A 14,471-nucleotide genomic window follows, 5' to 3' on the forward strand; every position below is an offset into this window, starting at 1 on the left:
ACTATTTCCACAGGATTACACCTACAGGGGCAAAAAGCCCAAGAGCCCAGTAATCTCTCCCTGCGACACAAACTGCAGCACTCTTTATGGGGTCTGGCGATCGTCCTGTGACGCAAATTGCCTTTGTACCCGTATGGGACCAAAGGGTAGTGTTGGGGTATATTCACACACAGCAGATCTTTTTGCATCTGTCTGAATGGTGGCTGCAGAAATGGACCCATTCAGATGTATGGAATGGATTTTTCGAAGACATTTCGGCAATAAATCTGCAGCATGTGAACGTACCGTTATCCTCTGCAACACAGATTCCTAAATGTATGTAATCCAGCAGAATGGGACCATCTAAAGGAGCCATTACCCAGACTCCTGGGGCTCACTTCTGAGCAAACACCACAAAAAAATTACCCATAATTCCAGATTAAAGGTGGCGAGACACAAGACCTCCCTATAAACATGCACGCTAGCTCGGCTGAGCCTGCATGTTTATTCAAGTGTAGCGGGGAGATACCTCCGGCAGACAGGGTGAAATCCAACATGCCTGATCCTCGTTCTACTAGACATCTGCCGTTAAGGGGGGACAGTCGGGAGACCCCAATAAACCGATGGTATATTTATATATTCCACATGACAAACTCCACAGTTTAATGAGCACTCATATACAGATTACTCATCCAATAGGAGAGGCTGGATTTCATGAACAGGCTGCTTTGTAGAAAGTTGACATCTGTAAAAATTTGGAGTGGTTGGAGGCCATTATAGTCTTTAAAGTGCCATGTGTGAACAAGACCTTTAATCTGCTAGGTGTAAACGAGGCGGATCAGTCGCTGGAGACTCCAGTTGGAGGGGGTCAGTCATCACCAAATCCAAAATTCATTGCTTGTATTAAAGTGTCCGACAACTTGGTGGCAATTTTATCTGCAAGAAAATAGACCAGTGTTTAATGTTTCAGTGACAGATTTCGAGGGGTTGTCCAGTTTCTGCAAATAAGCGTTTGTATAATGGAAAGTTGAGCAATTATCGAAAACGTTCTGTATCCAATCCTTAGTTTTCAAAGATCTCTGGTTTCTGTGATTCAATAAGAACTTCTATTGTTTACTCCCAGGGAATAAAAATCTGTTCTGGTCGGGACTCGTGCACACGGCTATATCATGGACCTGTAATATCGTACCTACGATTGGATATAAAATCCATCACCTGCCGTATTACCGTGGAATTGTCCCCTAGAAGCGTTGGGACAACACCATGCTGTGCAGAGTCCTGATACGACAGCACATTGAGTGCCACTGGCAGCTTCAGGCCACGTTCACACAGAGAGACCGCTGTGTAGAAGTACACAAATTGTGATGCAGTTTTTCGGCCAGAATGTCCTATACGGTGAACAGTGGCCTTATAATACTTTCTTTTCTTTTTTAATTTACCCCGGTCTCTTGTCATAGCGACACTTTCTTCTGTTCTCTTGGCCGGCCCCCTGGGATGACACTACAGCCCATGTGACCACTACGACCTGTGATTGGCTGCAGCAGTCACATGGGATGAAACGTCATCGCTGAACGGAAAACGGAAGAAAGTGTCGCTATGACATTGGCCGGGCTGTAGGTATAAACGTTTGGTTTTTTTAATTCATTTTGTAGCGATTTTTGTAGTGAAATTGCAGCTTTTCAGCTGCAAAATCGCAACACTTATTTGTTGCCGGTTTTACCACCCCATTACATTTTAAACCCACAACGGAAATTGACATGCTGCAGATTTTAAAAAAAACGCACCGCAGGTCAATTTCTGATTTCTTTTTTTTTCGTCTGATTATTTACACGGCGTGTGGATGAGATTTCTTCAGATCTCATCCACTCTGCCGTTACTGTAATACGCTGTCGATTTTCCACAATTAAATCTGTTGCGGGAAATGTGCCGTGTTTACACTACTGTGAACGTGCCCTAATAGAGAACCGTAGGGACTCCATATTTGTTTTGTGCACGAGGTCTCAGGCTGATTTTACACGGGGCGGAAATGCTGCGAATTTCCGTAACGTTTGTTCAGCAAAGTCCTCAGGTGGTACCTATAGATTTCACCTCTTCTACTTTGAAAAGGGTGAACATATAGAACGAGATTGCTCTGATTTCCGCATGGAGATAGTTTAGCAGCATTTGGACGAGATTTTTTTTAAAGTCTCATCCACTTGCTTGCAACACTCTTCCACCCAAAAATCTGGATGGAAAATCAGCTCTACGTGCAGAGAGCCTTAGGCCTCATGCACACGAACATGTTTTTGCGGCCACAATTCACCTGCAAATCTGCGGGTGAATTGCGGTCCCATTCATTTCTAGGGGCCAATTCAGAAGACCGTTGTTTCCCCCGGGAACCTGGGCCACAAAAAAAAGCCTAGGACATGTCCCATATGGGCAGCATTTTGCAGTCCAGGTTCATTGAAATGAATGTACACTGCCACGTGCGCGGCCTGTGATTTGTGGCCGGCGGATGACACCTCCACGGCCGTCCGAGCCGCAAATCACAAGCCGTGCACAGCACCCCGGTCGTGTGCACGAGGCCTTAGTCTAAGCTCCTGATCATGAGATCGCCGGCTCACACATCACTAGAAGTCATGCAGCACACGGTGCACTCACTTGCTCTTTTCTGCAGCTTTTTCCTCCTTTTGCCGGCCGCATGCAGGGCCTGTCCTTGTTGTAGCGGATCCACTGACTGGATTTCCTTCAAGCTTGGCGCTCTGGGTACGGCTGGCTCGGTTTCTCCCTTGCCCTTGCTTTTGGCGGCTTTAATTTCGACAGTCATAGGTCCAAACTATAAAAGACATCGGAAACATGGGGGCTTGTTACTATAAGACATGTAGGACGCCTTCAATTCTATCTGCCAGTGGAAGTTTTTCTAAATTGCAACTACTCCAGAATTTGTACAATTACCTGAATTTTTCATAACGCAACACTCGAATATGTTAAAGGCTCAACCGATGAAGGTTAATATTAGGAGGGGATGGTTTAAATCTCGACACTTGTGTGTACCGCTATTATACTTGTGTATCTATTTCTTAAAGGGTTTGTCCAGAGACAGTGGCACGTCTGTCTATGTTCTGTCTGGTATTGCAGTCCTGCCCCATTTACTTACAATGGTACAGGCTGCAATACTATACACAGCCCAAGAACAGACATGGCGCTGTTTCTACAACGGCATCTTCCAACCTCCCCCTAATCCTGGATAAAACATTTATACCAGTTTCACACGACCGATATGCTATTGGGGACGTTTTTAACGGCATCCAAGTGGTACCCGATAGTTTTCACGGACCCATTCACTTTAGCAGCTGAGTCGGATCTGTGAAAACTGACCCTGTTCTCCAATCCGTGGAAAGATAGGACATGTCCTATCTTTTCATGGATCGCTGACGGGACTCGGCCGGCGCACATTCGTATGCATGAGGCATAGCAGAGGACTGGTCAGCTCTTCTGAGATGTCAGTTTTTAGTAAATACTTACATTCTCCCCGAATCCGTATGAATACTGGAGCATTTGTTCTTAGAACCCTGTTCCGTTCATCTGTTATCCTTCCTGGAAATAATTGAAAAAATTGACAACTGGGCATTACTATTCTGTCAGAGGCGGATCCCTACACACTGACGCTGTCAGCACTGATTGGACTTTGTTGGGACGCGTCTTATTGACAGAGAAGGTAATGCTTAGTTGTTAATTTATTCATGCGTTTCCAGGAGGAATAATAGAGGAATGGCAAAATTCAGAATTCTAACAAGAGACCGTCCAGAATAATGAAAGGAGTTTTCTTGTAGCATTGTACATACCTCATCATCTACGTCGTCTTCCATTTTGTCGGCTGGTTCCTCTATTTCTTCACTAGAATCCTCCAGTTCTATATCATCCACCTCCCGCCCTGCCCCAGATGTCAAATCTGAGCTCTCCATGGCAATCCCCTGAGGAGCAGACTGGACTTCTGTACAGAGAACAAGAACATACGAGATGTAGACTTGTACCGCCGGTGATGGAGGACGTGGAGACTCGCGCCCCATTACAACTTATACTCACTGGACAAAGATTCTTTATTATCCATCTCCAGGGCTTCAAAATCAAACGCCTTCCCCATTTCTGTGACGATCTCTGCACTGATGTGGGTTGGTAATGTGTGCGTCTCGGGCGGGTGAGTGAAGTAACTGATTCTACCACTGCAGGAGAGACAACACAGAATAAGATTACACAGAAGACCACCCGTCTCTGCTGCTGGTGCCAGTTCACCCGTGGCTGCAGGAATGAGTTGCCCCCTCTTATGAAACACCTACAACAGTAAGGCCCCATGCACACGACTGTAGAGCCCGTCCGTAATTACAAACCCATTAATTTCTATGGTCCACGGACACCTTCCCGTGTATTTACGGACCGTGCTCCCATTCTTTATATGGGAGCACAGCCCGCAAATGCGAGTGGCTGACCGTGATTATGGGCACGGCCGTGTGCATGGGGCCTAAGAGAGCAGTTTGTACGGACCATTCAAGCACCTCTGTGGTTCTCACCAGTAGAGAGCTCTTCCTTCACCAGGCCGCCTGCACACCTAGCGGATTTCCGTCTGAATTAGCGGGCAGAAAATATGCAGCGGCACATTGTTGCTGGCAAGAGAATCTCATCCACCAGAATTTTTTACCCATAAAAATGGTCAATGCAAAAGGGGTGAAATCTGGAGCAAAATTTTGCTGCAGAAAATCTGCAAAAAAATTGGCTACATGTGTGGGTGCCCTTAGGTTTCAAGACCCGCACCACCCACGGTTCATGAATTTGGATGATCATAGAATTCTAGAGTGTTCAGATTTTATGGGCATAATACAGATGCTCAAATGTGTCAGTCTGAATAAGGCCTTAGTAGTTTGCTGCCCCGGGCACGGAGACCCCCTCCAATCGCTAGAACGAAGCAGCTGAAGCGCTGGTGTGAGTGCTGAGCCGCTTCGTGTCTGTTCGGCTTTTTCCGGAAATAAATGGATCGGTGTACGGAATCTATACAAAGTCTATGAGCCCGTACTCCGATACATCGGCTTTCCGGAAAAAGCTGATCAGAAACCTGAATGGGATTTCATAATTGAAGTGTTCATTTATTTATAGAAACAGAAAAAGACTAATTTACCTGACCCAGTCTGTTAGAACCGACTTGGCGGCTTTCTCGTGGTCCGGCACGCCTCCCTTCTTCAGCTTTCCCTGCCTTTTTGCCAACATGGCCAAGAACTCCAACGTATCTCTGAAATCTGTCACCTTGTAGTGCTGCATGATCTGTGGGACAAGAGTTAAGCCTGAAATTATTTAATTTACCCCCAAACCAACGATGAATTCTTTTCCGTTGTTGGAACATTAGTCATCATCATTACTCAGCAGTATATAGAACTACTGGAGTTCTTTAAAAAAAATCTGTTTCGGGGAAAGCTGGGTGACCGCCTATATAGCCGCAGTTACAGCTTGGGATGTTACCGAAAATTCCAAACCTCCAGTGATACGCCCCATGCCGCTGCATTACTAGGCGGATTTACTGTTCAGACGCCTGGGAAAGCTGGGTGACAACCAATAAAATCACCAGTACAGATCTGACAAGGTTTGTCACTCAGCTTTCTCAGAAACAGACATAAGCTGAATAAAATGTCAAATATTTGTCAGGGAGACGACTCAAGAGCTTAAAGAATAATTACTGGTATTGTTTCAAGGGGAAATTCTATGAAATAAAATTATTTTAAGAAAAAAGAAAACAAAAAATCACTATGACCAGTGCTGAACGAAGACATTGGGGGAGGCACTAACGGAAAACTGATAATTGGAGTTTGTTATAAGCCACCGAACATGGCGGAGGGTGAAATGCGGCAACACATAGAATAGGCAGCAAATAATAATGGGGTCCTTAATATGGGGGATTTTAACTGTCCTGACATTAATTGGGGCATCAAGGCTGCTGGATGTGATAAAAGCCGGAAGTTTTTATACACAATTCAAGAGAATTATTTCACTTAGTTAATAAACCGACCAGAGGGGATAATGTGCTGGACCTGATCTTATCTAATAGACCAGACAATATCAGATGTGGAGGTCCGGGAGCACTTGGGCAATAGTGACCACAATATGGTAAGTTTAAGGCTACGTTCACACAAGCGTGAACTATACCGAAGAAATAGCCATGTCTATATAAGAATATAGCAAATAAGACAAACAATATTACAAAAACATAAAAAGACTCTAGTAAAACTACGTGGTATATTGAAGCGAGACCAAATAATGCTGGATTATATGTACACATTAAAAGGCTATTATGAGTTCACACAGAGTAGAAGATTGACCCCAAATGGGTCTAAATACGAATGAGTTCTAATCCCACATAAGTAAGGGTATGTTCACACGGCAGCGTCCGTTACGGCTGAAATTACGGTGCTGTTTTCAGGAGAAAACAGCTCCGTAATTTCAGCCGTAATGGCATGTTGAGGCGCTTTTCGCTGCGTCCATTACGGACGTAATTGGAGCTGTTTTTCCATGGAGTCAATGGAAAACGGCTCCATTTAGGTCTGAAGAAGTGACAGGCACTTCTTTGACGCGGGCGTCTTTTTTACGCCCCGCCTTTTGACAGCGACGCGTAAAAAAATTACCGTCGGAACAGAACATCGTAAGACCCATTCTAATGAATGGGCAGATGTTTGCCGACGCTATTGAGCCGCATTTTCGGACGTAATTCGGGGCTAAAACGCCCGAATTACGTCCGTAAATAGGGTGTGTGAACCCAGCCTCATTGTCAATAATACAGGGGTAGTAGATAAAGTGCCAGTGCATAAGAGTATATTTCAGTTTTGCTACGAGTAGGGAGCAGGGGATGTGTAAGTGTAAAGAGCGGGGAGCAGGGTGTGTGTAAATGAAAAGTGTGGGGAGCAGGGGGGGGTGTAAATGTAAAGAGCAGGGAGCAGGGTGTGTGTAAATGAAAAGTGTGGGGAGCAGGGGGGGTGTAAATGAAAAGTGTGGGGCGCAGGGGGGTGTAAATGAAGTGCACTAGGTAGGTGTATGATAATAATATCCCTAAGGTGCTCGATAAATATACAAAAAGGTAGCAAAAGTCTAATAAAACACTTTGACCACAAAAATCAATATCCCCGAATGAGTATTTATCAGAGCACAGCAGACTGCTTCCAAGAGTTTTATGAGGTAAGGCGCTGGATAAAAACGGAATACTCTATTATCACCATAATCTACACTATAATAAAGGCCATGTAAACCTTTTCTATTAAAAATGATTTTTACCGTTTTGAAATACAGCTGCTTTGTATACTATATACAGAGCAGCTGTATCATTCGCTATGACCTCAATCCGTCAGTCCCACGGACCTGACTGGTTCAGTGTCAGCGGGTTCTGCGTCTCTGACATGCAGGATCCACCTGCAATCTATCAAATCTACGTTCATAACTTAGAGGTGAGAGTTTACAGGCGGATCCTGCATGTCAGACACGCAGAACCCGCTGACACTGAACCACTCAGTCCTCCGGACCGGACAGGAACAGGGTTTAGCGCTAAATACAGCTGCTCTGTATGTTTCTACCCTTAGGTTGTATTTTTTTTTTACCTGATCCTATTATTTCCCCCCCAAGATAAGAGGCACCTAGCATTCCCCCATCTCGCCAGCTCTGTAGAAATAACATGCCATTTGGTGTGCTGTATACATTTCAAGGCTGCTTTACATCAATACTACCAGGGTGAGGCTTAGGGTCCTATTACAGGGCCAATATGGGCCATGAAAACGAGCACCAATCAACGTGACAGCTCATGGATTGGCGCTAGTTTACTCCTTTTACAAGGCGCAATGATCGGTTGTGTATAGAGACGAGCAATCGTTACTAGGATCGCGCGTCCCTATACATTGCTATCATGTTGGTTTCAACTGTATTTTTATTGAAAATTTTCAAAATATACACATAACATTAGGACGCATGGGCAGGCCATACAATCCATTTGACATAGCAGTAAATTCAAACAGACAAAACAAGACACCGGGGAAGAGACAAAAGGGGGGAGGGATAGCCAGAGATCAATCTATGGCCTAATCCTGAGATATCTGTAACCAATACAGATCCCACACCACTTTGAACCGGTCCAGCGCATTGTCAATAGAGGCTGTCATATGCTCCATAGTGCGAATTTCCCTAATTCTAGTCAGTAAGTCGATGTGAGAAGGAGGGGTTGTCTGTCTCCATTTCCAAGCTATCAACGTCTTAGCGGCGGTGAGAAAGTGTCGGGCTAGTGGCTTCTCCAGGGACCTAGGGGGGACATTCAGGAGATAATAAAGAGGGTCTAGAGCAGACATGGGCAAACTACGGCCCGCGGGCCACATACGGCCCGTTAGGCTTTTTAATCCGGCCCGCCGAACTTGTCCAAATCATAGTAAAAACCTCCTTTTTTTTCCCCTTTCCCTGCAATGCCCACGTTTTCCCAATAGATGGCGCACTCAAAACACATGGACCGTTGTCCTTAACGCCGAAGGACGGATATATCCGTCCTCAGCAGCTGCTAGTTCGCGCAGGAGGACGGATATATCCGTCCTGTGATGGCGCGGGTACTGCCAGTGTACCCACGCGATCAGCGGCAGGAGCACGGCTGTTATACACAGCCTGGCTCCTGCTGCAACTGCCGGAATCGAAGCGCGCTCCGATTCCGGCAGTTTAACCCATTAAATGCCGATGTCAATAGTGACAGCGGCATCTAATGTGTTTGACAGAGGGAGGGAGCTCCCTCTGTCACCCGATCGGCGCCCCCGCAAACAAATCGCGGGTCGCCGTCGGGTTTCCATGACAGCCGGGGGTCTAACAAAGACCCCCAGGTCTGTCTTCCGCAACTGCCTGTTTGGCGATGCCGGAGGCATGACCTAACAGGTTGCCTGTCAGTTTTACACTGACAGGCAATAATGCTTTGGTATACTAAGTATACCAAAGCATTATATATGCGATCGGCACATCGCATAGTGAAGTCCCCTGGTGGGACTTAAAAAAAAAATGTCAATCAGTTAAATAAAGTTTGTTGAAAAAAAATAAAATAATTACAGTCAAAATCAAATAAAACTACTTTTTTTGCCAAAAAGTGGTTTTATTCAGTAAAAGTGTAAAAACAAATCACACATACACATATATAGTATCCCCGCGATCGTAACAACTTGACCAATAAAATGAACACATTAATTAAACCGCCGGATGAACGGCGTCCAAAAAACCCGCAAAAAACAACGGCAAAATTCTCTCTTTTCTCCCATTCCCCCCATAAAAAATAAAATAAAAGTTAATCTATAAGTCCTATGTACCCCAAAATAGTACTAATGAAAACTACGCATTGGCCCGCAAAAATCAAGCCCACATACGGCCACATCGACGGAAAAATAAAAAAATGACGGCTCTTGGAACGCGGCGATGCAAAAACAAGTAATTTTTTTCTAAAAGGGTTTTTATTGTGCAAACATAGGAAAACATATAAAACCTTTACATATTTGGTATCCTCGTAATCGTGCCGACCCGTAGAATAAAGGTAACATGTTATTTATGCTGCATAGTAAAGGGCATAAATTTATAACGTGAAAATTAATGCTGGAATAGCTGCTTATTTTCAATTCTCTCCTAAAATAAAGTTAATAAAAGTTAATCAATATATTATAAGCATCTAAAAATGGTACAATTACAAAATACAACTCGTCCCGCAAAAAACAAGCCCTTATACGGCTATGTCGACGTAATAAAAAAAAAGTTACGACTCTTGGAATGCGACCATGAAAAAACAAAAAATAATCCTTGGTCATTAACGTGCAAAATGGCCCGGTCATTAAGGGGTTAATGTGGCGCGTATTTCTCTTTATTTCACTTTAATTTTCACTTCGTTTCACGTCACCATTAAGCCCTTCGGTTTTCAAAGAGTACAATATCAGCCGTCACTTTGCCACGAAGCATGCAAACTATGCTAGCAAGCAGTCAACACAAGAACGGGCGGCTACTGCTCAGAGGTTGGCAGCTAATTTACAGAGTCAACAGAACTTTTTTCTTGATAAATCACAGTGCGTATGTTATTTTAATCTATTTACATTTCCTCCTCCCAGTATCTGCGAAATAGTATGTAAATGCCATATCTTGCATATTCCTTGAGACAAATTTATTAACTGATAAGGGCTATTTTTCACATTTGAAAGACAGTTAATAAATTGGGTTGTAGTGTTCTTACTGTGCTATGAGGTTTGCACACACTACATTTAATGCTTTAGTATATCCGGCCCAAACACTCCCTCCAAATGCTCCTGGCCCGGCCCCTCTGTCAAATTTTAGAACCCATTGTGGCCCGCGAGTCAAAAAGTTTGCCCACCCCTGGTCTAGAGGAATATCCTGCTGTGACACCGCCAACGCCAAATTCCTAACCTCCAACCAAAACTGTTGCACCAGGGAACAGCTCCAAAAGATATAGAACAGGTCTCCTCTCTGATTTCTACATCGCCAACAATCTGAAGGAATACCCGGATTGAAGCTATGCAGAAAGGCAGGGGTGTGGTACCAAAACATCAGAATTTTATATTGGTTTTCTTTATATGCAGTGCAGATGGAGGTTTTAGCTGCTTGTGACCAGATAATCTGCCACAATGAGAGAGGGATAGATTTATTCAACAGGGTCTCCCACTTCAACATGTACCTATGCCCAGGCGGAGGGGAGTCATCCGGGGATAGCAGTATCGCATAAATAGCGGATATAAGCCCTTTAGTAGTGGTAGTATGACGACACAGCATTTCGAAGCTTGTAGGTGTAGTGACCCGCGTGGATCTGAAAGTTTGTTGCATGTAATGTCTGATCTGAAGATAGTGGAAAAATGTAGAAGAGGGGACATTATGATGTCTTTGAAAGTATGAGAACGGGTGAAGCTCTAGCGTGTGAGGATCAACCATATCGTACCGAGGTCAAGGGTGGGCAACCCGACGCCAAATTAAAGCGTTTTTTACAGGTTTCCCACACCGCCCGCTGAAAGCGCATGGGACAAAACAGAGATGAAGACGGCAATACCAGCGGATCGCCCCATAACAAAGAGTTTGGGTGGACCGGAGCCATCCATAGCTTCTCTATTTCAGTCCACTTATTGTATGCCCGTAAGGACACCCAACAAGGTAGCCGGCGGAGATGGGCCGCCCTGCCATCATGTTGGCAGCACGTCTCCCTGTTTACACGGTGAACGCTTGAATGCCCGATAATAGGCCCGTGTAAAAGGGCTTTAAATCCTTCTTTATGTGGACGGGCGCCCCAACCAGGACAAGTTTTCATTCGAACGTAATCCAGAAAACAAGCTTCATTTGCTTAAAAATCCACAAAATAAATGAAAAATTAGGAAATACTGGACATCTACCCGGACACACCCTGCATCAAATACCTGGTCTTTATTGCAGCGTCTCAGGATGGCTTCCACCGGTCCTACTGGGTCAATCAACTGCTCAATTTTCACACAGTTACGCAAGATCATGGCGGCATCGGATGTGGAGGTCGCCATAACAATACCTGGGCAGTCCAGAAGTTTGATGTGTTTGTCCAGATGAACCTCTTGCAGACATCTGGTTATATAACATGTTAGGGATTAGAAATGATCTACATACCGGCATGATCAATAGTCATGTCAAATAACACAATAAGAAACACATCAGTAGTAAATGTCACGCTTTGTGCTTACTTGGTGACGCCGGGTGTCGCTCCAACACTGCACGCGCGCGCCCTCTTCAGGCTGTTGATTAAACTGCTCTTCCCCACATTAGGAAAACCTGAATACAAGCAAATAGACCAAGATAAAGAGAGACAACTGGGTTAAAGTTCAGTGAACATAAAAGGAGATAACCCCAATAAAAGCAGGTATGTCGGAGACCCCCTAAGGAAGCAGGTATGTCCTTAGATAGACCCCCCTAAGGAAGCAGGTATGTCCTTAGAAAGACCCCCCTAAGGAAGCAGGTATGTCCTTAGAAAGACCCCCCTAAGGAAGCAGGTATGTCAGAGACCCCCTAAGGGAGCAGGTATGTCCTTAGATAGAGACCCCTAAGGAAGCAGGTATGTCCTTATACAGAGACCCCCTAAGGAAGCAGGTATGTCCTTATACAGAGACCCCCTAAGGAAGCAGGTATGTCCTTATACAGAGACCCCCTAAGGAAGCAGGTATGTCCTTATACAGAGACCCCCTGAGGAAGCAGGTATGTCCTTATACAGAGACCACCTGAGGAAGCAGGTATGTCCTTATACAGAGACCCCCTGAGGAAGCAGGTATGTCCTTATACAGAGACCCCCTGAGGAAGCAGGTATGTCCTTATACAGAGACCCCCTGAGGAAGCAGGTATGTCCTTATACAGAGACCCCCTGAGGAAGCAGGTATGTCCTCATCCGGATACCCCCTAAAGAAAACCTCAGACAGTTTACCATCCTTGGACCTTCTTTGTAAGTAAGACCCTATAGAACTAGCAGATGGTGCAGGATCGGTGACACCACACTGATTTTCACCCAGTCATCAAATTGTCAATGGCGAGCATTAAAAACCTACAAATTGAGTGAAGTGTCAGACAGATGGCAGGGGGGTGTGACAAGAGTAACATAGGTCGTAGGTGTATACACCAGTCTATATACTCATATCGATAATATTGATGAGCTCCAACTATGAAGTGCCTTGTAGATACAAGGAGATTCCGGACTTCTGAGTCACCCTGTAGACGCCTGCAGGATCTCATCACTTCTAGAATTCGACTGTTCACCTCTTTCCTGTTATAGATCTAGAGTTGTATCTTAAAAGCTATATACACTCGAGGGCTCTAATTTTATTTTTTTTAATAAATAGATCAGTCAGTGCGTTTAGTGCAACTTCTTTATTAGCTTTTATTACAAATTAATTAGACTTTTTTAGATACAGCTGCTCTGTATTCTCTATCAATCTACGTTCACAACTTAGATGTGATCATTTACAGGTGGATCCTGCGTGTCAGAGATGCGCAGGAACCGCCGAAACTGAACCAGACAGGTCTGCGGGACTGACGGATTCAGTATATGGCGAATGACACAGCTGCTCTGTATAGAGAATACAGAGCAGCTGTATCTAAAAAAGTAAACATTTTTTTAATAAAAACTAATAAAGAAGTTACACTAAACACACGGACTGAACTTCTCCCTCCCCCCCCCCTTTACCCCTAACATGGTGGTTTGCTGTGGTATACATGCCCCCCCCATTTCATTACTTAGAGCCCGTTTACGGTCACGTACATGAGGACAATCAGGGGGCGGTGTGTGTGTATTACTATGCTAACGTGACAGTATTTTTGCCTAGGGTCCTATTATATTACATGTTATGTTATATGTGCACTGTAACACTAGTTAAGGGGCTAACCCCTTTCATTGTAGTTTTTCATGTGGTCTACCGTGTTGTATATCCATATAGCGGCTGTTTATTTGTCCGGGGGGATACCACATGTTCTAGCCTTCTATTCATATCTCATATGCATATCTTAATGTTCTTATGGAAGGGGTTTCTGGTGATTATAACGGTTATATGTACTGCGGTATCCCCTACTAATCTTATGGCTCACCTTTTGGCGGGCATCGACTGTATCTGTCTGCTCTTCCCTTGTGCCTGCTTCTCACATTCCTCCTCTTCCCTTCCATCCCCTTTCTCTCCCCTCCCTTCTTTTTAGTTACTACAGACGAGGCGGCGGGTATTTTCATGTGGCGGGGCATCCGGGCAGGGTTATTGTACTGGCTGGCAGGAAGCTACGTTAGGTCATGTGGTGCCAGACGAGGCCTGCTGGTTTATTGGCCCTCTATTAAGGACCCGGATAATATCTTGAGCTCGTAGTCCATCGGTGGCCCTGCCCTGGTGTCACTCTATATCTCGCTCTTAGGTGTCTCAGTAAAAAGGGAGAGTACTGTTTGTTGGGCCTTTATTGTTGGGCCTGGTTATATGTGATGTTCCGGCCTCCCTTGTCCTCCCCCTGGGGGGCATTGGACGAAAGTTGTATTGTTCATTTAATATGCTGCTCACTGTGCGGGGCTCCCCCTCCGCTTTGCTTTGGTTTTCCTTGTTCCTGTTGTATCACTAACTTTTTCTCCACAGGTTTTCTTGCCACGTAGGAGTTGGCCTCGGGGCCACCTTTTCTGTATATTTTTTTTTTTTCTGTCTGATCTTTCACTTCTTCCTTCCTTGTCCTCCCTTCCCTCTACCCATTCCCGCCGGGGACATGGCCCGTCATTCCCAGATAGACCTACGGATAGGCTCATTGAATGTTAAGGGCTTACATAGTCCTGGGAAGCGATCCATCCTGCTCAACATGCTGAAAGGCAGACAATTACATGTAGCTTTCCTGCAGGAAACGCATTTGAGTGAACAGAAACCCTTTAAGTTATCCAACTTATGGTTTCCTCACTCATATCATAGCTTTTCTCCCGACCCGAAATCCAGAGGGACAAGTATACTTCTTTC

General features: G+C 44.8%; 1 protein-coding gene across 1 annotated transcript in view; it reads right to left on the reverse strand.

Annotated features, from left to right (window-relative positions):
* Positions 1–610: 610 nt before the first annotated feature.
* The window catches only part of GNL3L (G protein nucleolar 3 like), a 28,517-nt gene continuing 14,656 nt past the window's right edge, over positions 611–14,471 (reverse strand). Inside the window, exons 9-15 of the mRNA XM_075835229.1 lie at positions 11,697–11,784; positions 11,403–11,580; positions 5,129–5,271; positions 4,045–4,181; positions 3,804–3,952; positions 2,620–2,794; positions 611–915 (exon numbers count right to left, since the gene is read on the reverse strand). Coding sequence (XP_075691344.1) covers positions 848–915; positions 2,620–2,794; positions 3,804–3,952; positions 4,045–4,181; positions 5,129–5,271; positions 11,403–11,580; positions 11,697–11,784 — 938 coding nt within the window. The 3' untranslated portion in view covers positions 611–847. The remainder of the gene's footprint in view (positions 916–2,619; positions 2,795–3,803; positions 3,953–4,044; positions 4,182–5,128; positions 5,272–11,402; positions 11,581–11,696; positions 11,785–14,471) is intronic.

This window comes from Rhinoderma darwinii, chromosome 8 (assembly GCF_050947455.1).
Source record: "Rhinoderma darwinii isolate aRhiDar2 chromosome 8, aRhiDar2.hap1, whole genome shotgun sequence".
NCBI classification, from domain to species: Eukaryota; Metazoa; Chordata; class Amphibia; order Anura; family Rhinodermatidae; genus Rhinoderma; species Rhinoderma darwinii.